Raw genomic sequence first — 25,201 nt, 5'->3', positions numbered from 1 at the left:
AAGGAAGGAGGTTTCCGTGCTGTGGGTGGTAATTATCATCCAGCCTAGAGAACGGAAAAAGTTGCAGCTTCAAACACTCACTGCCACATCACGCACTGCCGTTGCCAAGCAGCCTACTGCGCTAAAAACATGCATTTAGGACTTTTGGTGCTGTTTCTTTCGTTGACGAAAAGTTGTTGGTGCGCTCCGCAGCAGACTTGTCACCCAGGAGACGAGTTGTTGGGTAAGGACACTTAAACTTTAAACAACTGAATCATGTACAGTGAATGTGTGTAGCCTGCCATACGAAGCTAAAGACAGAGTCTATGGCGATACGACACGTACGAATGACCAAGAAACAGCTGATAGAGTCCATGTGCAGACCTGCAGATAACACTTATCATAATCATATATTAAGAGCGCCTCTGATTTAAATGTCGTACCTTAAAATAATCGATTATCATGCTTATCAGCCACGTGTTTTTGCATTTAAGTCTACATCCTCCAGTGTGTGGAAGCTTTATTGCTTAATATCTAGTTGGAGTTTATCTATAAGTCTATATCAAGAAAACTGACAATGACATCATGTTGAAGGACATCTGTTATTTTTCTTAAAATCATCTGCCATAACCGGTGATAACAGAAAGTAGAGTCCCCTGCTGTGGGCTCTCGCTGCTTTTGAAGATGTCGCCTCCTAGCGTTTTTATCTGTGACCCACTGCTGTTTTCATGCCTCTTTATCTCTGTTGTCTGGCTTGTTTTTTTCCTCACAGGAAGATGCAGCAACACCGTCTTTGAAGAAAAACGTAGGTGACTGATTGATTTCACTGTGTGCAATTTTAAGTGCCTGCAATTATAAATCATACCTGTGATGATGACACAGTAACAGACTCACAGGTACAGAAAGTTACACTAGCTGTCTAAATGGTGTCAAAGGTATCCATGCTGTTATCTCAGGGCCCGGCTGTCCACTGTTATCTCAGGACCTGGCTGTTCAACTTGCTCAGTTGAATTTTCAAGCCATGGCCTGACCTTCGGGGCTAGGAAACTGAAATACCAAGTGCTACTGCAAGATGCAACAGGCCTCCTCTCCAGATAGGCAGAAACGCAGCTGCTGCACTCCAGCTAATTCTGCAGGGCTGCAGGATTTATGGAGCTTCAAAAATACCATCCTGTACTTTTCCATTTTGAAACACCAGGTGTGCTACATCAGGTCTCTTGGTAGTTTTTCTATGAGATCATAATAAGGAAGAAGTTAAATATGTGAGAGATACAGATCTTTGTGCACAAGCCTAATGCTGACCTGAGATCCAAAAACTCTTCTAGACAAACCACAAAGAAGTTTTGTTTTACTCACTTATTTAACTTTTCAGCTTTTTTCCTACCTCTTCCCTCTCCCCACAGCTACCTGCACAGAGATGAACCTGGGCTACTGTAATGATATGGAATACTCTAGGTGGGTCTCAGAGGTTGGTACTAATGTGGACAAGGCAATCAGCTAAATACTTCTTTTAAACCAGTTTGTGTCTTTGTTTTAAATTCAAATTCCTCAATAAGCTCTTGACAGCTTATTGTAGGTCTTCATGTTTAAACCCTGCTTTTAAAACACTGCTGCTCCAGAACAATATTCCCCAACATCATTGGCCATCGGAGTCGTATGGAAGCTGAATCAGGGGCAGAATACCTCCTCCTGAGCGTCATCCATGGCCTACTCAACGGGGAGTGCTCCCCTGAAATACGTCTCGTGGGCTGCTCTGTGCTCGCCTCGCCCTGCCAGGACGACAAGATGATCAGGCCCTGCCGCAGCACATGCGAGGCCCTGCGAAAGGACTGCATCCATGCCTTTGAGGCCATCGATATGGCCTGGCCCTACTTCCTTGACTGTGACCGCTTCTTTGCCAGCGACCAAGAGGGCTGCTATGACCCACTAGCAGGGCTGAAAGGTAAAGATCAAGCTGTTTTACTGGACCGATGCAAACCTAGCGCTCTTTGAAACACTTCCCTAAATCCTGGTATCCCTCCTCCAGCCAGACAGGAGCTAGCATTGTCCAGCCTCTCTCCTGAAGAACCCAGTACCATCATCCAGTTCACCTACGCCACCAACGCTCAGATGTACAGCGTACTGAAGAGAACAGCAGCCAAGTGCTCCCATATATCTCACGTTTACAGCATCGGACGCAGCACTGAAGGCAGAGATTTACTGGTAATCGAGTTCACCAACAATCCTGGACAACATGAGCTATGTGAGTAAGGATCTGCTGTGTAAATAAGCTGCATGTTAATGTTAGTACTGTGGTATCTACAGCTTTGTGTTTACTTTTTTTTTTGTTGATTCCTCTTACTCATGTTCTGTTTGTAATATTTTCCTCTTAATTCTGCATCTATCTGTCTCTGCTGTTCATCATTTCTGCTCTCTTATTTCAAAATCCCTACCTTAAAACGATGTTGTGCATTTTCATTTTTCTTTCAATATGATCACCACCGTGACCACATAGTTTCACCAGGCACCATGATCACATAGACAAAGTCCAAATTCAAGTTGCAAATGTCAGCATCCATAGTAACACTGATAGGCATCTTATGCACAATACAACAATAATATTCTTGTAGTGACAAACCCTCTATAGAGCCTTTTAGTATCTTTCAGCTTCATGTTTTGTTTTTATGGCCACAACTTTATTGTTTGTTTCACACTAACTGCTTTCCTCAACCTCATTTCCAGCCACAGCAGGCAGCTATTTTCATTGAAAAAGCTCTGATAAACCCACTGTCAGGTACCTACCCAGCACCAAACAGCCAAAAGACACAGGTAGCAACTACCTGGTGAAGAAATGTAGCATTTAGCAGCCGAAGAGCCAGATATTTTTCTGTGGAGTTAGGTGATTGTTTGCTAACACTTTTGCCACAGCTTTATAAAGTGATAATATGTCAATGTTTGTTTCTGCGCCTTAGTTACTAAAAAATCAAATAATGCTGCTTTAATGATATTTGTGTCTGTCTGTAAACCCTAGTGGAGCCAGAAATCAAGCTAGTGGGAAACATGCATGGCAACGAGGTGCTGGGCCGCCAGCTGCTCATCTACCTGAGCCAGTACCTGTGCTCAGAGTACATGCTGGGGAACCATCGAATTCAGACCATCATCAACACCACCCGCATCCATATTCTGGCCTCCATGAACCCGGATGGCTATGAGTTGGCTGCCTCAGAGGTAGAGGATAACAATGACCCGGAGCTCAGCAACCACGAAGTAAATATTGTTAACAGTACAAAAAAGACAAACCACCATTATCCATTCTCAATCCACTATCCACTGTCTGTCCGCTGTGGAGGGGGAGGAATGAGGTGCTGATCTGAAGAAGTTTGAGATTTTCTAATATCTTTTTTTAAGTTTTTAAAGCTGTATGTTTGTGAAATGGTACAGCATGGAGCAACTTTATGCCAAGTACTAATACGTTTTGTAAACATAGATGATGACCATTTTGAAATATAGCAGCTAGCTTTTACCATGCTGAAAGATAAAGATCTGATTCAGAAACTATGACTATCAGGGATAATATCTGCAGATTGTACTGCATGTCATTAGTAACTGGTGCAGTACTCTTGATGTGATATAATTATTACATAGGTAATTTAATAATTATGTTATGAATATAGTCATTTACAAAAGAAAACAAGCAGTAATCAGTGGTTCAGGAAAGCAATCCAAGTGCTCAAGCCTTCCACCTCCTACTTGCTTGTCTTTCCACATCATCTTACTAGTCCAGGTCACTTCCACTACCAGATAGAGTAATCAGCCAAAATTTGAGTCAACCATAAAACATTTTTGGACATCTTAATGAGCCTGTACATATGCAAAATAAATATTTAAAACCTAAAAATATTCATTTATATATAACCATAGCTGGCAGTGGGAAAACCACTCTGTCCACTCTACTTTTACTAACCAGAGAATTCAACACTAATCATCACTTCATTATACTTTTGCAATTGTAGAAGTGTCCCCGCTCTGTTTCACTTTACATTATAATTTTGTACAATTTCCAAACAACTGAGACCAATAATCTGTCAGAAATGTAATCTGTATGAGAAAGTGGGACTTCTACAGCGGCATCTCTTGAACCTTTTAATGCTCATCATAACAATACTGATACAGCCTTTGGTCAAAAGTTGTATATTTATTCACTAATGCCTAAAGCCTTATTACTGTGTGTCTGCCAAGCTCTGCATGCATATAGGCTATGGACTGACCATGTGTATGAAGATCATCATTGTCCATGTATGCATTGTGCAGTCTAAAATATAATCTGTGGTATAATTTTGTCATATTACACAACTAAACTGAACTTCCTGGGTTGTATTACATAAATGGTTCAGGCATTAATGAAATTGTACAGCACACTGTGCCTTTTGTACTATCAAATGTCAAAGAGATAATGTTGACCAAACTAATGTTAGCAGAAAATCTACCCTTTGAATGCACTAATAAACTGATAATTTTATGTATTATTATAATGTTAAAGTTATAATTAACAATGGTTTCCTCTTCACTCCATTCGCTATTTTTTCTCCTGGCGGATATATGGTCTTGTCTACATGTTAACAATAGAATTAACTAATATAGTCTAACATGCTCCTTCTTGTGCTCCTGACTAATATTCATATCATTTGCTCAGTATTTCCTTCACTTAACCACTGCTCCTACTTATGTCTACACATCATCCTCATTGTCATCATCAATCCACACAATTTAAGACTTTCTGATGATCCTAGTTGTTTGAACCTAAATATTTCAGGGTCACTTGTTGAATGGTTGGACCAATGGTCGGACAAATGCCCAGAACATCGACCTAAACCGCAACTTTCCCGACCTCACCTCCATCTTCTACCGGAACCGCCGCAGCAGGCACTACCGCATTGACCACATCCCAATCCCTGACGCCTACTGGTTCGGGAAGGTAAAAGGACGTTAGTTATTAATTACCTTATCTGCACTAGATACACAGTACATCCCAAGAGCATGATATTTTTGCTAAAACATGACAACATGACAACATTTGGGCCAAGAGTAGGAAGAAGATGATATAGGGCCTCTAGAAACCCACACTCATTACCTTGTTTTGGGCTGTAGGTGGCACCAGAGACCTATGCAGTGATGAAGTGGATCAGGTCACTGCCTTTCGTTCAGTCTGCCAGCCTCCACGGAGGGGAGCTGGTGGTCTCCTATCCCTTTGACTTTTCTAGACACCCGCACGAGGAGAGGATGTTCTCACCCACTCCAGATGAACAAGTAAGGATGGAGGACAGAGGTGGACATACAGGTTGCTGAAATATTTTGGTTCAACAAAAGGACAGATATACAGATACAGTATGTACTGTAACAGGTGAACTGACATTCCCCTCACTCACAATTCGCCCAACTCAAAAATCTTCCCATGCTCAGGTCTTAAAGCAGCTGGCTCGTACCTATGCAGACGCTCACGCTACCATGTCAAACAATGACACAGAGCGGTGTGGAGCCTCCTTTTACCGAACCAGGGGCATCATCAATGGGGCTCTGTGGTACAGTTTTGCTGGTGGTGAGATAAAACACTTTCAAACTACTCATACAATGAGACATTATAGAAATCCAAACACTGATGGTTTGGATAGGTACCTGGATTAACATTGCAAAAAAAGCTACACACATGGGTCTTGTTAGTTTTTAAATGTAATTACAGTATGGAAGTTTTTTTTTAACCTTATTTACTTTTACACATGTCTCATATATATTATATATATAATATATATATACGTTTTTCCTTCGCAGGTATGTCAGACTTCAACTACTTGCACACTAACTGTCTGGAGATCACCGTGGAGCTCGGCTGTGACAAATTCCCGTCAGAGTCTGAGCTTTACCCTGAATGGAAGAATAACAAGGAGGCTTTGCTCACCTTTCTAGAGTCTGTACGTGTCTGGTATTCTCCTAATTGTGAAAAATGACCTGTTTGATATTTTAACAGTGCTGTATTCATTTCAGCTGCTAACAGAAGGGTGAATAACTGACAATGAAAGTGTTGAATTAAAGTCACTTCGGAAGACAAATTTATGGATAGAACACTTGTAGCGAGCAGGTTTCAAGGACAAGACTTGACAGAAATGATAAAACCGATATTAATAATAAGTAGGTAGCTGTCAAGGGAACTGTAGCCAGTGCATGTAGGTAGACAGGGAAATAATACGGCTTGTCACTGTGCTCCCTGAACAGGTCCATCGAGGGATAAAGGGAGTAGTTAAAGATGTTGATGGCAATGGGATAAAAGGTGCCACCGTCTCTGTTAGGGGGATTAGAAGAGATGTCACCACAGGTAAATCACACAGATCAAATATTCTCCAATTGCCTTGACTTGAAAGATTTTTTTATCTGCTTGATTTAATGTCTGATAGATGAGTTAAAATTGTATTGCTGTTCACTGTAGCCTTCAGGAATTTGGTGTTATGGTGTAGCTCTGGGCATATACATATATATATTGTTGCCTTTTGCTATTCCTTCCCTTTCTTTGATTTGTTCGACTGCCTGTCCGGCATGTTTACATCATCACTCTGTTCCCCTTTCTCTGTTCTCCCTCCAGCTGAAGATGGAGACTACTGGCGGCTGCTGAACCCTGGCACTCACATCCTGACAGCCACAGCCAAAGGTTACTCCAGGGTCAGCAAGAGGGTTCATCTGCCTTACCACATGAACAAGGCTGGACGTGTCGACTTTGAATTGGAGAGGGTTTGGAAATTTTTCTTCACGATCCTTTTCAACAAATGTGGCATATTTTTTAAAATCTTACTTCAAGGCCAGGTCCGGTCATTAATTCATTGTCTCTACTCTCCACCTTCACCCTCTTCCTGCATTCAGGTTCCTGTGGAGCCCGATTTTGATGACCACCTCTTCCCCACAATAGACACATGGGATCGTTTCGACCCCTACAACCAGTTTGAGCGCTACGGTGATCCAGTCGTCAGTGAGGGAGGGATAGAGCGGGAGGAGAAACCGTGGTGGTGGAACTACTTCTCCCAGTCTGGTATCTCACCTCCAAATTGGCTGTTGCGAACTGTCTAGACGCATTTGAGGACAATAAAGATCCCGTCATACCACTGCAGAGGGAGATTGGTGATGACGGTCCTGCATCCAGTTCCACTGGTGCTATCAGACCTGCACTTTGTAGCAGGAGCTGTGACACTGAAATCCACAGTACCTAAATAGGTTTCAGTGCAGATGTGAATAGGCTTTATTTCCCCCGGGCAACACATTTAATTCCAGCCTGTAAGTGGAGTTTTTGGCCAATATTGCTTTGCAGCTGCATTTGACCTGTTTTAAGTTAAAAAAAAAAAAAAAAATCTGGGAAAACTGGAAAGTGGATGAGTTATGGGTGCCTTGTTGTTTTAAAAGTTGTTCACAGTCAAAACTAAAGGCATGCACTTATTTGAATATTGTGATTACAGATGACAATTTCACGTGTGACGGCAGCTGCATAAAATGTCTTTGTGCACACTTTAAAAAATGAGTTGGGTAACGAAATGAATGCAGATTTGACTATTTTTGTCTTTACAATGTGATTTCCTTATCTGTTTTATCCACATTTCCTACATTATATAAAGCACAAGTGATACCGTCAAAAAGTTCTGGACATGTAACAGCATCTCATATTGAGCACCACATTTAAGCTTGGATTAGCAGCATTACTGTGCCAATTGTAGACAGTAGAAATTCTTGCTTTGTTTTGTTTTTCACAAGTATGAGGAAATAAATATTAAATATTTCTGGCATATCTTCGTCCATTTTTTATTTCTTGAAATGTTTAAGTAATATTTTTAGAGATGAAAATAAACCCTACTTGTTTTACATCTTGAGATGCTGTTGTGGCCTTTGATCACCAGAGGACACCAGAGAACATGTAATAGCAGACAGTATGCCAACTTCATTAAAGTCAGTGATGAATCTCAGTAATATATAATAAAGGGAATTTGTACCCTTCAGTCATTTGGGAATTTATAAAGGCCTATTTCTTCATAAACACATTCACTAACTTATACATATCTTTTTCACACACGCCACCAGTGAGGATGGGTTTGCTTACTAAAAGTTGATTTTACAGTCTATGCAAGACTTAAATCTCAGGTGAAAGGTCGGTATACTTCTTTAAAGTCATTGGAAAGGTAGTTGCTGCTGCTAGCCTCTCTTATATTTTTAATATTTTCGCAGCCATCTTGCGGAAGAACACTTTTTTCTTTTTATGAAATAGTGCACAGGCGACTTGTATCCTTGCGCCTTTAATGGATGACCGGTGTGATTGTCAGTTGTTTTTTCTTAACAACGGAGTTGTTTTGCTAACAGACTAACAAGGGAGAAAGTTGCTTTTAAATTACTGTAACTGTAGTTAACGGCTCAACAAACTTTTGTAACGGAAGAAGAAGGCTAAATTTAGCTTTTGTGTTTGAGGAACCAAATACAAGCTGAGTGCCAGCTAACATTAGACAGATGACTGACACACATCCATCAGTTATCGACTCTAAGGTAGACTAACGTCACTCTGTCACACAAGTAAAAGTTATAAAAACAGTCTGACAGTATATCAAACTTTAGCAGGCCTATTTTCTTAGAGCAGGGGGACAGCTGTCTATCTCTTACCACTTAGCTATTCACCTGTCATCATGTCTGCCATTCAAAATGAGTGCCAGCTACACCTGGTTAGTTAGGACAGACCACAGGACCAGAAGGCCTTCACGGGACCAAACGGTACCGATAAGCAAAACCAGTGTTTCCAGTGCGCAACCAGGAGCTGTAAGTTGATGTTTTGAGAAATGTTATGTAGAGTGAGCATTGGTCTTCACTTTATACTCATTCAACGTAATTTTGCAGGTGTCTTACAAACTTGTAGCAGCACATATGTGTGAATCACTATTTGGCAGTTGTCTCACATTTTGCTTATATACCTGCTGGTCAACTTCTTCTCTACCTTCGTTGAATCAATTGATGTAAAATCATACACACAACAGTGATAACCAATACAGCTTTTTCACAGCAGCTCATCTTTCATATTAGGAAAGGCAAAGGTGTAACTAATAGCGTTAATGGTGGCTCAGTTTCATTTGTGTGCCAGTAAGTTATGCCAATGAGTCAGCGTGTTAAATACCTGGACCCTGGAACTGGCACACAACCATTACTAGAGTGTGATTAGTTACACCTGTGTGCACAGTGAGAAAAGGTCCATTAAGGAAATTTTAAGGTCAATTTCATGGCAGTGATCCTCGCAACAGGCCAACATGTTTTCACAGAAATCTTACTCTAACAACCCTTTGAATTTTAAGGTTTTCTACATGGTTTTGCTTACTTGCGTCCAATCACGTCTAGGGTGACAATTTGTATGTTTCAGATGAAAAATATGAAGTTTAATTTAATTACAAATGATTGTGCAGCTATGTGGCAAGAATTTATGAGTTTGTGGAACAGTGCTACTACAATACATTTACACTCTTTTCAGTCATTGCTGACCAAAAAGGTGTCATGTGTTTCTGTGTTGTAGATAAGCTTACAAAATGTTTTAAATGTTTGCAACTCAATTCCCTCGTTTCTGGCCATCAAAATGGTAATTGGGACCCAAGCTGAGCAGCTCTCTGCCATAAAATTAGGAACTTGGTGTGGTAATTCATTGCAAAAAAAAAAACCCCTCCAGAACAAAATAAAAAACATATTATCTCACCTCACTATCAACTGTTTTCACTGTAACTATATCTACCAAACAAATAATAGCAAAGTCTGTGGATAATCCAGAGTAACAAGGATACAGTTTCTAGAAAGTGATGTTGCCAATGAATTTTTAAAGTGTTTTTTTTTTTTTGCTTTGAGCAGCTCACACAGAATTCCATTCACCTTTATTATGTTGGACTGGCAACAGAAGTCTCAGAGACTGGTAAACTCAAGCAAATACAACCAAAACTGTCTGCATGGGAAAATGTCTTTTTGTGGTTTGGTTGAACTGACCCTTTAATCCCCCTTACTAGCAATAATTTAAGCGATTAAATGAGCGGTCTCTTGCTACATTCCTAAATCCTGTTATAGGTTTGCCTGGGCCGAGCAATTGCACCAAATACCTGAGTCAATCCATGCACATACGGCATTAGGGACACTTTATACAGACCAAATTATAAAACATGCAAATAAGTGACCATGCTTACAACTACAAATATATTTAAAATCATGATCTAGCATTAATCCATCATTGCACTGTAGTCTGCATAGCGTCTGTTTATTTAGGTCTATCCAGCATAATCCATCTGCACCACCTGCATACTACAGCTTACCCAATTGTCACAGCTGGAGCAGAGGATGCACAGCAGTCTATCAATAATATCTGCTGTGGACTGGATCGCGTGCAACCTCTGCTAACCTCACAGTCCATCTGCTATCTGCTTCTAAAGCACGCTGACCTGTGTTTGAACTGATGTATGCAAGTGTATTAAGCCAGAGCACAATTCATATCCATAATCTATCCCATAATTAGCAGCACTAGATGGAGGCCTAGACAGTAATACTATATGGTGCAATTTATGCAGTTGACAAGGAAGCTGAAGTCATTATTGACTGGTGAGATGTAAGAGAGCAGGTTTTAAAACGATGAGCCTGCAGTAGGTGGGGAAGTATCCTCATTATAGGGCCATGTATAGTGAATTAAATTGAATGCAACAGTAAAAGCCACAGCAATAATTGTCAGATATTAAAGTTTTAAGAGTATTAATTTAAGTTCCATATTGGAGGTCATAAGGTTCCAAATACATCCTGCAATGCTGGGTGTAAACTAGCTGTGTAATAATTGAAAGGTTCATACTAGACTCAAGCCACTGTAGTGTCCCTGTGGATCTTATATTAGTACATCAGTATGAAAACCAAACTGTGAGAGTCTTTGCTGTTTGAACAACAATGCTATGAAACGTCATGCTGGAAGTGTTTAAGGTCTCTTTGTAATCTTCTGATTTGTCATTTGATATAAAGTAGAAACACACAGTATAGTTGAATGTCTTCTCAGCAATCAAAGCGTATGTCAGTCAGATAGAGAAGTTTTGATTTGTCCCTTGATATAAAGTAGAAACACACAGTTTTACTGCTAATCTAAAACCTTTTTACATTTTCTTAGGGGAGTGGAAGTCTGAATACACACATGTGGAACATGCAGCCGTGGATACGTCTGTTTCTACAGTACCTGTTCCTTACTACCAAACTCCAGAGCAAGGTATTGCATGCACACAACACAGTGATTTTAATTACTAATTACAATAATTTTATAATGGAGACCTTTTCTCTATTAGGGTGCACTATTGCATACTTCTAGTAGCAGAGACAACCAAAATAAAACTTAATGACAGTGGTGGGTTGTGTGCAACTGCTTATTAATTTAGGCCCACCTGTACTCAGTCAAATAATGTCCATTCAAACTGCTGCTGCTTATGATTTGTTATGACACAGCATTTTATAACACATATAAACCATGCATTTTTTGCATGCTGTCTGTATGCCTTCATGATATTGTTATAGAGGTTGAAGTTCTGACATTGAGTAATGTCGGATCTCGCAAGACTGACCCAATTTTATCAAGAGGTAATACTCCCACTTTAGACTGCTCGCTGCACAGTCACATGCACGGTACTGTTTTTGGCAGAGACGGTGCAGGCAGGACTAGAGCCAGCAAGAAGTTTGTCACAATGGCCGACTTTTCTTGTACATTAATGTGAACATAACTTTGGGCAGAGTGGAAGGCAAAGTTTTCCCGAGGGATGTGCGGTAGTGTTTTCACAGAATGGTTTTGATAAACACGCAGCGGTCACTGTGATATAAAGTCTTCTAAAGACAAAAATCTTTATTGTCTCACTGAAAATGTGGAGTCCCATTTGTCAGTTTAGCATAATGTCTCTGCACTGTTATCTATGCAACTTTTTGGAGCCCTTAGTTTCCTTGACGCTTGCAGAAGAACCAAAAGTGTTACAAATACAGCAGTGAATTTGGACTTTTTATGATTTTTATTTTATTCTTAAATGAAAAGAATTTCAGGGTTGTTAGTTGGAATTCAGTATAGTTAAACATCTTCTCAGCAATCAAAGCATATGTCAGTCTGATAGAGAAGTTTGAAAGTGACTGGATTGCAAATTGTAGTTATAATTGTAACCCATTAGAAGGAAAAAGAAATACATGTCCTCCTGTAAGCAACAGAACAAGAACATCAGATGTTTGGGGCCTTATTTCTGATTGTAGCCTTCACATGGACTTGTTATTCTCTACTATCTCTAATACACATGACTGACCTCAATGAGACCTACTAAATAAATAAAACTTAACTAACTGGTAAAGAAGTTTTGATACATAGAAAAGCAACAGTTCTATTTCCAAAGTGTTTTTATTTCCTCATCAGTGAACCCTGCTGTTAATACAACAATGAACAACATGAACAGTTATGTAGCATTTGTATGTTTTCTTTTTGAAAACGCCATTTTTGAATCCTGCTATAATTATCTTCTTTCCAAGGCAGCGTGTTCCCAGATGTCTCCTCCTTATGTTCCTGGAGTGAGTTTCCATCTGGCAGACTTCCACTGAGGTCTCTGCCTCTCTCTCTCTCTCTCTCTCTCTCTCTCTCTCTCTCTCTCTCTCTCTCTCTTTCTCTGGCCTCCCCAATGCACCATGTAGTCACTTTCAATCTGACTGCATCAGTTTCTCTAACATAACACTTTTTAACACTCTGCATATATAATGCAAATGCAAAACCACTTTGCTCTGAACTTCCTCCATCCTTCTCTTTTCCTCTCCCTCCTTTCTCTCTCTGTCGGTCTGTCTTTCATTCCTGTAGCTATCTAGCTGTTATGCCCCAGGAGTAGAGGCCTGCTCAATGTGGCAGAGATGATTTGTTTGCTTTGCAATTATTTTCCGTCAGTGGAGACAAATGGATTCATACTGCATAGAAAAACCCACACAGACAGGGTCGGAGCGATGAATGCAGTGGAACAGACTAATATGTACTGCCCACAGATAAAGATAGAGATGGGGAACATAGAGCACCTCGGATGAAGATTAGATAGCTTCATAAAAAGCTCTAAGGACAAAGAACTTCACAGTACCATATGGCTGTGCTGCAAATTGAAATATGTGGTGGCACTTTAATTGTTGCTTTAAAGAGCAAGCTTATGTTTTAAACTGACAGCCTCTTTCAATACTATGGTCCCTACATACCCTACATACTATATATCTTTTCTTACCCATCTCTCAATGCAATGTTGCTACTGCCACGCATGTAAATGCTAGGTGAGCATTAGGCATTGATTCAGAAGGAATCACATTTTGTTATGTTGTTTGCTTTTGTTTTTCATGTATCTACTGTTGAACTGGCTCCAAAAAATTACATTTATATACAACAGCAAATTTGTTTTAAGGAAATGCAATGCTGCCTGGATTATAGTTTTTTATCAACATAATGAGGAAATGTCCTTCATGAGTGTATCTGCAAAACTTTTACTGACACTGGTTTTTATTTTTTTTCCCGACAATATCAACTTGTTGCAACTAAATCATGATGGATATTTTTATGTTTATGCTGGATTCATGCCATGTGGGTTGGATGATAAAGATGGGAGAGTTCATGTTACCGAACTACTTAAGATGGTTGTGTGGTTACGAAGTTGGTTGTGAAAGGCTTAAAAATGGTATGTGGTGCTAAATTTGGTTTTAATTACCTTGATGTGAAGATCTTGGCCGATGTCAGGCATCCATATTTGTTCACTTTTTAATTTTTCCCGTAGAAATTATGACTGGTACTGATACTGGTAATTATGATAAGGCTGATATGACATGATTGCAGCATTAGGTGACTCAAAGCACTTGGTTAAGGTTAGGGAATGATTGTGGTCTTGCTCAAATACAGAGAAATTCAGTGCTGACTTGTAGCAGTCAGTACTTAAATCAATATTTATTCAAACCACAATTTTTCGGCAGTCTTTACCAAGAGCCTTGTGTTGCCTAATGCTGCATTCATGTCATATTAGTTACCATGACCAAAGTGTTTCATTTCCCTGAACCAAACACATAATACAAAACCTGGTCTCTTGTGTCAAAGTCCTACGCTTTGTACACACAGCATCCACCCTGACCACGATCATATGACCTCTGTGTGTACGTCAGATTTTAACCATTGCTGGACTATAAATAAATGTTGTCAGTGAACATAAATCAGTAAGGAATTACGTTTTCTCCAAAATGTATTTAGGAAAACCGTTTAGTTGTACGCAGATATTATCTTTAACAGTCTTGCTAATGTAAAATATTAGATTTTACTGATTTACTATCAATGTTAATTGCAGTTTATACTTTAGACTTTCAGAATGAGCTTATAGAGTGTGGAGGTAGAAGACAGACTGGAGGTGAAGGTTCTCCCCATTTGCCCTCAAAGTGTGATAGACACAACTGGGCTGCAGACTTTTTTCTGTGTCTGTTGAACTTTCAGACTATCAACAGTAAAAGAGATTAACCTTTTCCTCCTAGCTTGCGTCTCCTTGATTTTTCTCTTTCTGCTGCCTTCTGTCTTCCCTTTCCTCTTTATGACCCTGTCTCTCCTTTCCAGTGTCTCTGTTGACTATCCCTTGTCCTGTGTTCCCTCCTCCCCTTGTCTCCCCTCCTTCCCTCCCTTTATGCGAAGGGTAGGTTCAGGGGTCACCAATTACGCGGAGAGGGCTGAGAAAGTTGTATGGGCTCTGCCCTCGGGGCTGCCATGTTGCATTATCATCAGGGAGATTGCAGGTACGCAGCAGCCACTGGCTGCCGGCACAACAACCACAACCCTAGCCCCAGCACCGGGCTGTATAGACTCAGCTAGGTTCAAACCCTCCTCATGCCTGAGCGGCTGGCTGGCTCCGAGTCAGCCCCCCCTCTTACTGACCTGCTGGGCAGAACTAATATGTATGTCTAGACTTCCTGGGAACTCTACCTGAGAATACATACATGGACAGTATGTGTGATGACTGTACAGTTCCTTACTGCATACTTTTTGTGACACCTCGAGCAACTTGTCATAACTTTCAGTGTATTTAAAGATCACACTTGCCGTCCTGACTTTTGTAGTCCGTTTAGTTCATGCAGGAAGATAGACCACTGCTCTGAAAGAAAAAGGGAGTGATGTGCTGAGATGTGTGGTAGTTATGTTCTTACTCCCAGATAGGCAATATACAGGATAGTTTCCTGCATTTTCTATGTAAAATGTTAACAGTCAGATCATTTTTCAGAGTTGAGAGGTTATCAGAATCAGTTGAGGTGGGAACTTGACCACCTGAGAGGAAGTACTATGTCTGGACTTCTTTATCTTTTAATCGCCACATGAAAATCAAGCACAAAAATATCTTAATCTAACAGCATATGCTATCTTGTATTTTCTCAAAAGGTCACGCAAATTCTGTAAAATGTAATTTAGCAACACCAGCGTTAGGGCGACTGAATTTTGTCCCCCAGTGTTACCATTGCCACATATGCAGGACCCTCAAACTGTAGTGGCTTTAAATTGATGATGCTAGAGCACTCTGTGTTGCACCTTACAGAGATGTGATGTAGGGTGAAGATGATCAGTTTATCCCTCTTCCTCTCTGCTCTGCCTCCACACTCAGCCTTACCACATCCAGGCTGCCTTTATCGCCACTTTGTCCATCTTGCCTGTCTCGGCCACTCGGGTGCTGCCTCTGCAATAGAAACATCAGTATTGCAGGACTCTCGATTCTGACGTTTCAAAAAGTGAAGACCTGGCTCACTTCTCCTTTCCAAACACCATCAGAACCGATTTTTCAGGCTAGAGGCCCAGCCCAGCGCCGTTTAGGCCGGGGCCAACAGAAGCTGTGCAGCCAGTTGGAGTTGAAACGGCTCCTGAATAGAGAATCCCAGAGTCTGATTCAGTGTGCTCAGCCAAACCCTCGGTAATTGCAAAAACAGCACTTGGTCCACTAATAATGGGTGCGTGTCATCTCCAATCCCCAGTCCGCCTGTCTGTCCACGCCACAGAGGCAGCAATTACAGACTCGGGCCTGCCACTGGACATGCACACAGTAAGGGCAGAGGAACAGTAGACTGTGTATGAGTGTGTGTGTGTGTGTGTGGGGGGAGGGTAGGTTAAGGGGTGCATGAGTAACAGACAGAGGTGTATGTATGCTTCTGTGTGTGAGTGAGGACACTGGAGTGGGCAAATGCAGGCTTGAAGCTAAGTTTGATTTTAAGAATTGAACAGGTATTCTTGCTTAGCCAGGCAGCCGCTTTGAACATTAATCATCCTGAACTTGAAAACAGTGGTGACTTTAATGTGCAGCTGGCAGCTCCTCAGGTTGCAATGAACAGCTCCAAAGTCATTTTTGGTTGAGTTGTGATCAGTAAATGATTAGTTGTCATTCACTAAATGCACCAGTTCTCCATGAAAAGGCTTTTTGATACTGTTACTGTCATTTTCCTTTTTTTTTTCTTTTTTTTTTTTCATTTCATTCTCTTGGTTGCTGTGTAGTGGTATGACGTTAAAATTTGGGTTGCAAAACAAAAGCACGAAAGCAATTTCAGAGAAAGTATTTATTAAAACCATCTATTTTCTCCTTGAAGTTGAAACCTATTTTTCTACTGCCCATGTAAGTGTGATAACTAAGAACTTGTGTGAGCAGCACACAGTTGGACGTCTCTCTGAGTCATTTCCTTTACTAAACACTCTCATGGTTACCCATCCATGACCCCTACAATGGCCATCACGAGGATTTAGTAAAACATCGACTGATCTTTCCTGTTACGCTGCTATTGTTTTATTTGATTTTCTCTGCAGAGGCATGACGAACCGGTGTCATGGCGGACAATAGAACTTTGTCAGGGTCTGACCCCAAAACTAATTTGCCATCTTAAGCTCTTTTAACAAGTGGCAGTTTCACCGGTACTGAGTTTGTTTACCCCTCGTTCTGCTTTCCCTTTATTTGTTGTGACCTTTTTCTTTTCTTTTTCTGTGCAAAGAGCGGTAAAAGGGAAGAAGGAGAGAATTTAAAAAAATACATGTAGGGCTTTTCCCTTTGCTTTCACACACTCTTCTCATAATCTCTCTGGCTTGCTTTTGGGAAGTCTGAGATTGAGTTTTATGATTTATGGGTGTTTTTCAGTCAAATACTTTGAAACCATTCAATTCAGGAAATACAACAATCTAAAGGCACAACTGTAACCATAACAGTATTGTGTAATCAGTTCTTCAGTTAATAACTTTTTTCCTCGTGTGTTTCTCATAAAGTTGAATTTCATTGCTTATGATTTGTTAAAAGACAGTATCTGCTTTTGATTTGGTTGGAGTGTTCTTGCCATAGAACTGTACCACAACAGCTAGTGTCTGGTTGCTGAAGGGTCAGAGGTCAGGGCAGAGTAGCCGTAAGCAGCGAAAATACGTGTGAAATTGGACACAGCTATGCACCATTTGTGTGTGATTACGTTGATTTCCTAGGGCAACTTCTGTCTGCACCTTCTCACAGACAGATAGCACAATGTGAGAATCTATGATCGGAACAAGGGTTAGTGTGCTGGTTTTAGACTTAATGATTTTAAATCTACATGAGTGTAAATTGTTTTTCACTGCTCATAAAGGCAATATTAGACTAGGCCTGCAGAGATTAGTAGGGCTGTAATGGTCCACAAAATTCAGACTTTGATGTGGTTTTGGGGTCGTGAGTCTGTATGTTTTTGGTACAGCGGGGGAAAACAAATGATTGAATTTCTTTATTTAAAAAAATATCACTAAGCAGTGTCTCAGCAAAGGTACTCCAACATTTGGTTATGGTCAGAAGTAATCTAAAAACAAAACAGGGACAACATATCTGCATTGGTCCAATCCGACTATAAAACTATGTGCTCAAGCACTCTGAGTGTTATGCTTAAATGCTACATTTTCTGAGTCTGACTGAGTCACATACAGCACTCCTTTGATGTAGGTTGTTGTTTCAGTGCTTGAACACTTACTGAGGTGAAGGACTGCTAGTCTGCCAGGCAGACTCTGCCTACCACTGGTAATACATAGTCAATTAATTTGCTGTCACCAGTGAGTAAAGTGTTTGATGTCGCTGATTCCTGACTTACTGTTACCTGACAAGAAATCTGATGCTCCCAAACAGGGGATCTATACAAAAAAACAGTTCTGGCTTCCTTTTTTGCATTTGCCATACAGACACTGCTATCTCATTGAGCTAGGCTAATCTGATCAGGATGGTTTACCTAACAGTCAACAACTGATACCTTATTAACGTTATCGCTTCATAAATTCTATCTAACATATTAGCAAACAATTGCCTACAGTACATTATTATTCCACTGGAGTGATGTTTCTGGGCACCTCACAAATATTTAGCCTCCCTTTAATTCTATTTTGTTGTCCACCAGAGAAAAATATCTTGATCTTTAGCTCACTATAGATGCTCCACTATGTACACAATCCAGTTGCTAATTGTGTTAACCTGCTGTTAGGTGCTGGGCAGGTAGCATACAGTTGGATTATCAGAGCTTTTTTGCTGAGAACAGTAATTGTGGTTGCTGGAAGTGGACTAAAAGCAGAATCTGCATGTTGCACAACCAAAACAACTAGCTAAAAGAGCTAAAAGGCCCTGTAGAGCCGCATAGTTGTACAGTATTTCCCTGTGGGTTTGTCCTTACGAGTGACCCCTTTAGCACTACAAGAAGTCATTCCATTGATCCATTGTGTATATAGACTTTTAACAGGTCATAGGATTATAATAGGCAGAGACAAGTCATGTATCAAATCCTGTTCTGACCAGTTAAGGACAAATACTCGTACCATTACACTCCTAGCAAACAGTCTGGCCTTTAACTGTTTTGATGAGCCGAAGACAATTTTCCACACTGGTGGACAGTAAAGATATCTTCTTTCTATTTGACTGCTGTAGGGTAGTGGGCTAATGACACAAATAGACACACAACATATGTGCGCAAACATATAGTGGCACAAACATGCAGTACATAAACACACACACAGTTAATTTTCCAAAATAATTGTGGCCCTGGCTGTTTTTCTAGCCATAACGTGCCTTAAAGCCATTTGGCCTCTGAAATAAATATAAAAGCGGAGGATGTAAATCTATGGAGAGCCGTATTTTTAGTATTAGTCATTATTATTCAGGGGACAAGTGAGCAAAGTTAATGAGGAGTAGAATAAAGGTTAAAGGACAATGTGATTATTATGTGCTTTATTGCAAACCAAATCTAGATCAAACTTTAGGCGCATGTGGATAAAGGCAGATGGAGGTTATTTGGCTGTTTTTAGAATTGCTGAATTTTCCTAATGGATGGTTAGTCAGAAGATTCACTTGAGAGATATTTTTGAATATGTCTGATTCAAGATGTGGGTGATGAAGTCAAATGCTGAAGTAGAAATGTCATTCAGTGGAAATGTCAGGACTTGGAGTAAACATTTTTTTCTTTCTGTCATCTTGAGTTCAAGAGGCATAGTAGACCACGCAGCGTACATAACTCAGAGATATATGAGAGATATATTTTGTAGCTGTGCTCACATGGAGTGCTCTAAAATTGCCTTTTCACCATTCAGGTTAAATTGTTTTTATTCATTTTTTATCTCTCCCATCTTTTCCTCAACCTCCAATCCTTTTAGTTTTTGTTGAAAGTAGTGAAGTAAAATGTAATTCAAATAGGTGGTTGTTACCCTGAGGATTCTGATGTTCCTTCTCTTACTACTGCTACTCCAGTCCGCCTCCCCTCTTTTCCTTATGTAATGTTGAGAAGTAGACCAAGCAGTATTGTTATTATTACACATGGCCACCAAACAGTAGGCCCAAGTGGGCTCAAAAACAACAAAAATGTAGAACAAAAGCACCTGAAAACAGATTGTCATTATCAGTTACATTGTACTGTACGTTAAAGAACAGTTTCATTCAATAATTAACAAAAAAAACGCTCATTTATTTAACTTGATTACAACCGGTGTCTTTAACCAACTTTACTTAATCACTTTCGGAAAGCCACATAGAAACTGGCAGGACATGTACTCACATGTAGAAAGGAATGAGAAAGCAATGGCCGGTCTATTCTCTTGGATTTTAATCAGTTTGCTTATTTTTGGAAGTAGTGCTGTTTCTGGAATGTGAAAGTTGTATAAAAAATGGTCTTGAAAAAGGTTGAAGTACATTGTGAGGTTTCTTCATTTCCACTAGCAGCTAATGTCATCAATCACAGCTCACACTATGGAATAAAGGTTAGCTTTTAAGCCATAATTAGAAGTACAGTAACTTGGAAGTGGACGGAAGACATTGGCAGGGTCACGATAACTCACTAAACACACACTAAGATCAGTGGCCCTGCTCTCTCTAAAGCTGTGCTTTGTTGGTCATATTTCCACAGGAAAAAAAAAACAGAAGAAGAACACTTTAAAAGTCAGCAGAGGCAGAGAGAGAGAATGAGGAAAAGCCCTGAAGGCAAATGGCAGGGAACATCGGTGCCGTTAGACGGAGCTACTTAAGCTGTCATGCAAGAGTACATGAACGCACCAGTGAACGCACACAGTCAGCATCACTGAGCACACATACAGAGACATCGATGGTTGTGATGATGAGGTCGAAACCCACGCTATGTCTCATGTTGACATTCGCTAAATTACACTTAAAATATTATTACAGTAGTATCATAGAAGTGTGATGACTTTTGTTAATGCTCAACTTTATAGTTGTTCACATCAAATAAGTGCGGAATGTTCACTAACATTATAAGGGATATTTGGGCAACAGAAGTGCTGCAATTAATTGTTAAACAGTCAAAAATAAAATAAAAACACACACACACACACACACACACATATATATATATAAATAAAGCTCATTTGGGCTTAGAGCTGTAACAATTAATTGATTAGTTGATTGACAGATAATTAATCAGCAACTATTTTGATAATTGATTAATTGTTATTGATAATGAATTGTCTTTTTTTTTTGATTAAGTCTTTTTTTCTAGCAGAATTGCCAAAAAATCAGTGGTTCCAACTTCTCAATTGTGAATATTTACTCTGTTTTTATGTCATATAAACTGAATATTTGTGAGTGTTGGACTGTTGGTCAAACAAAACAGGATAGACTATTTGTAGATGTAACTTTAGGATTTTGGAACCTGTGATGGACATTTTTCACTATTTTCTGACACTATTTTTGAGCAAAGGATTTAGCGATGAATCGAGAAAATAATCACAGACTAATCAATAATTAAAATACATTTTTAGTAGCACCTCTTGTTGGGCTTATTGTAAACCATCTTTGTGGAACCTGTTACATTGATGAAATGGTTGGGAACCTTCATTTATATATTCTGTTTTTCTTTTAATCATCAGCTTTACTTTTATTTTTTTATTTTTCCTGTTTTGTAGCTATTTCTTCATAGGATTGATTATTTGAGTGCCTACATACATTTTCTTCATTTATCACGGTACAGGTTGGACAAATGTTTTGTTTTTACAGCTGTTTTTTTTCTTCTTTTCTTAATTTCTTGTAACAATAAGGAAGAAAATACCAGGAGCTTATGATTCACTCCAGTATCACGTGACTGTTGGAAAAGCAACTGACCTCAAATACGTGCAATCTGCTGTGTAGTTAGAAGTCAACTGACAAGTCAAACCAAGTGGTGTAAACTCTCCAGAGATATTTGGTTTGTCAGAGCTGATTAGACCCAGGGAGGCATGAGCAGACACTCTGGGATAACACGTGGTGGCGTTGAGTTGAGTTGAGCCATTGGCCTCAGCCTGTTTACTGGGCGATGTGTTAGGACAGGGAGAATGAAGCGGAGAACTCATACGGATGGAGATGATGATGGTTGATTTCTCTCACACAAGTCTCTCTCTTTCTCTTCTCTCATCGTATTTAATGACACTTTCTATTTGATTTCTCAACCAAATCTTATTATCTGGTAATTGTGTTTGCTTGTGCAGGCATGCATGAATCTCTCCGGTTTAAGTGTGTGTGTCCGCTTGCACATTTGTTTTAATGAGTGTATGTTAGAGACACACGTTTGCATGTTTACATACAGCAAAAAAGAAAAAAGACAGAGTATGTGTATTTCTCTGTGTGTGCGTGTGTGTGTGTGTGTTGCAGAAAAACACTACGAAGCTTTTTGTCACAGTTCATCACACTGCAAGATCACACAACACGATGTGACAGTGCACAGTGCAGCTCAGCAAGTGGCGCTGGGATTTTAATTGATGTTAAAACCACCAAGTACTCAGAGCGCTGATGGGTACTGTGTATTGAGGAGAGAAATGGTATCAGTACTACAGGATCATTCTCAAACAAAGCAAGCTAAAAAAAAAATTCATATAAAAATTTAACAAACCTGAAAATGCCATATTGTCCTCTGAAGTGTCACAATATGTTCATTATACTGGAGGAGAGAGAGGATCTATCTCAGTGCGACGCTGACAGGGGAAATGTAATTATTTTGGGATAATTTCATTTTCATTAGTTGTGAAGATTTTAATGTCTTTCCAAGTCATTTGATCAGGATATTACACCAGATACAAGTGACATGCTTATGATAAGGACGCCACTAAGGAATTCTCAGATTTTAGTGAATAATGTATTCATTATTCAGATACAACAGCTGAGGTAGCAACATCTATCAAGCTAAGAATTACTTTGGACTGTTTAGAGCGCAAATCGGCCAACTGTGTTGACAATATAGGCTAATGAAAAAAGTCTACTGTATGTTCACCAGGAATGGGCAAATTACCCAATCTCCACCACAACTGTTTCAATAGTAGAAAATATTTTTCTTCTGCATATGGATGTAGATCTGCATCAAATTACATGTGGAGCTAACCAATAATGGGAGAAATGTACCAGATTTTCGGTCAAGTATGTGTATTTAATAACAAAATCACAAAAATATTGAAATGTTAAGAAATCTTTTAGAAATCCTTGAGGTCTGCACCAACTTTTTTCACTTACAGTAATTAGCCCATGTCCTAACTTTCTACCAAAATTAATTGAAATTAGTTTTTGAGATAGCCTCCTCATAAAACAATAGGATTGAAAACATATCCTCCTTCATAAAGGTTATATGTAGGCTAAGCATGTTTTGATCTCTGGGCCTCAACTACATTTGGATTGGAATTTAGCAAAAACAAACAATATTATTCTGAAGGTTGCAGTAATTATACACTGGTAAAATTTTATGTTGAAATATACATGTATATTGAGGATTTAGGCCACATATTGATGCACTCAACTGCTATGCACTCAGCTCATTCAGTTCAAGTAAATGTTATCCCAAAGGCAAGCGGCAACATTAAACTTGTGTCCCTACACTTCACCCTTTTCAGTCTTGTTCCCTTTATCCTCCAAACTAGTTAAACCCAAATCCTCTGCATATGACCCTCCATAATCTTGTATTAGGCCAAAGTGATCCTCTGTTAGCTCAGTGCATTGAGCTTATTACATGATGATGAATCTCTCACACTGAGTTAAGTCATTTGGATAGGAAATACAGAGGTGCACTGGGGGAAATTAGCATAGCTTTAGCTTAGCCTACCATAGCTTAGCCTGGCGGGGCCATTGAAAAAGGCACCTTTAGGCTGACAACAAAGCTAATATTAGCTTAGCATTAGCGTTAGCAAACAGGGGGCTTAATCAGGCTGCTGGGCTGTCAGAACGTATAACCACATGCTTCCAAGGGTCCCTTTGGAGTTATAATCCTGGGTCTCGGCAGGCGATGACCTCATGGGCTGGACTGGTGCCTGTGGGAGGATTGGGCAAACTGTGTGTGTCTAGCAGGCCACTCACTGAGATTTGTGAGTGTGTGTGTGTGTGTTCTTTATAGGTGATTGTTTTATTAAGGCATACGACACAGAGAGACTCTACTGACACTGGCGAGTTGAACTTTGCAAACATGCACCAGAATAGAATTCCAGCTGTTTTGTTTGGGCATTTTTGTGCTGTATCTCATGGAGGTGCAGTGTGTGTAGGCCCCAGGATATGAGAGCAATGATATTTCAATTGTCTCCATGCCACATTGCATTAACAGTGTGTGTTGTTTTTCCTCATGGCTACAAGATAATTGAAAAGGTTAACCTGTCAGTTTTATCTTATGTTATTTGTCTTTCCATAGACTAAAATAAGGGTTAAGGACATCTGTGACTGGCAAGATGGCACGCTCACTCGCATCTACGACCAAAAGGCCATCTTGTACACTCAGAAATTATGACAGTGCTGCTATAAAGTCAGACTAGAATGTTATCACGAGCAGGGTTATGGCAGCTTGTTCTAAAAATAATTGCATGCATGCATTTATAATTGCACTTGAACTGTATCAGCGAGGAAATATAAATCTTTTCCCTTGACCCATCATTATCACAGGTTCCTAGAACCAAGCTGAGAGGCCTCTTGCCTTGGCAGACCACCCCTTCACCAGAGTCTAGATCCGAGAGAGGGGGGGCTCTGGGGTTAAAATAACTCCACATCTTCACACAGAAAGCTTTGGAAATTGGAAGTCAGTTGACTGAGTTAAATGCACACACACGTGTGCACACACAAATACACACACGCACAGACGGTGAGCCCAGGGACTCTGGAGGCAGATTGCTTTGCTGTCAGTGTAGGGGACTGTCAATAGATCCAGCCAGCCATGGGCATCATCAGCCAGAGACCCAGGACTCACTGGCTCCACTGAGCTCCTGAGCAGAGGCAACCTATCAGCGTGATGCAGAAGACCTCGGGGTCTGCAGCTAAGACTCTTTATGAAACACACTGTTCTGAGCTCCACTGATGGCCTCCGGGCTGGTATGCAAGGACAGTGAAGCCAGGAGTCATGAAGACAAGAGAAAGGCCTGTGGATTTGGAAGTTTAACATAGAGAGTTGATAGGTTAATACATCATAGCCATTTTTAGTTTGATCTCAAAATGACCTGCAGACATCCATAAAAGTTAAATGTAGTACATTTACTGATGATTCAACAAATATTTAAACAGCAACTGGCATCAGGCAGAATAGAGAGGATCCTACCAGGCAACTTTAAATCTTAATAACCAGTTAGGTTTATTGTTAGAATAGAAAGCCTCGCACAAGAATAAAGTAGAAAACCTAACCTATCCAGGGTTTTAGAGTCCTGTAATGATAGTAATTGTGTAAAACATATTTCAGTTTTGAAATTAAATATTCATTAAAGCTG

At 40.0% G+C, this 25,201-nt stretch overlaps 1 protein-coding gene across 5 annotated transcripts; it reads left to right on the top strand.

Moving 5' to 3' along the window:
• Window positions 1-41: 41 nt before the first annotated feature.
• On the top strand, window positions 42-7,775 carry cpz (carboxypeptidase Z). Of its 5 annotated transcripts, none has more exons than XM_044346316.1 (13): window positions 42-223; window positions 752-784; window positions 1,383-1,434; window positions 1,599-1,921; window positions 2,006-2,221; window positions 2,990-3,186; window positions 4,772-4,933; window positions 5,107-5,265; window positions 5,419-5,554; window positions 5,785-5,924; window positions 6,226-6,325; window positions 6,590-6,735; window positions 6,865-7,775. In XM_044346316.1, the coding sequence occupies exons 1-13, from the start codon at window positions 130-132 to the stop codon at window positions 7,066-7,068; spliced, it is 1,962 nt and encodes a 653-aa protein (XP_044202251.1). In that variant the 5' UTR covers window positions 42-129; the 3' UTR covers window positions 7,069-7,775. The 5 variants fall into 5 exon arrangements, with proteins under 5 accessions (XP_044202251.1, XP_044202250.1, XP_044202253.1 ...); XM_044346315.1 differs by having other exon boundaries at window positions 2,990-3,225; XM_044346318.1 differs by having other exon boundaries at window positions 165-223; window positions 1,383-1,447; window positions 2,990-3,225.
• The last annotated feature ends 17,426 nt before the right edge of the window (window positions 7,776-25,201 follow it).

The sequence above is a fragment of the Thunnus albacares genome, chromosome 3 (genome assembly GCF_914725855.1).
Source record: "Thunnus albacares chromosome 3, fThuAlb1.1, whole genome shotgun sequence".
Classification (NCBI taxonomy): Eukaryota; Metazoa; Chordata; class Actinopteri; order Scombriformes; family Scombridae; genus Thunnus; species Thunnus albacares.
This window is presented reverse-complemented; position numbering and strand designations above follow the sequence as displayed.

What these genes read in the sequence shown, in the direction of transcription:
- cpz (XM_044346315.1), top strand. Translation starts at nt 130, where the DNA reads ATGCATTTAGGACTTTTGGTGCTGTTTCTTTCGTTGACGAAAAGTTGT. An exon ending in CACCGTCTTTGAAGAAAAAC is followed by an intron (nt 785 to 1,382) that starts GTAGGTGACTGA and finishes CTCTCCCCACAG; the next exon opens with CTACCTGCACAGAGATGAAC. An exon ending in CCCACTAGCAGGGCTGAAAG is followed by an intron (nt 1,922 to 2,005) that starts GTAAAGATCAAG and finishes TCCCTCCTCCAG; the next exon opens with CCAGACAGGAGCTAGCATTG.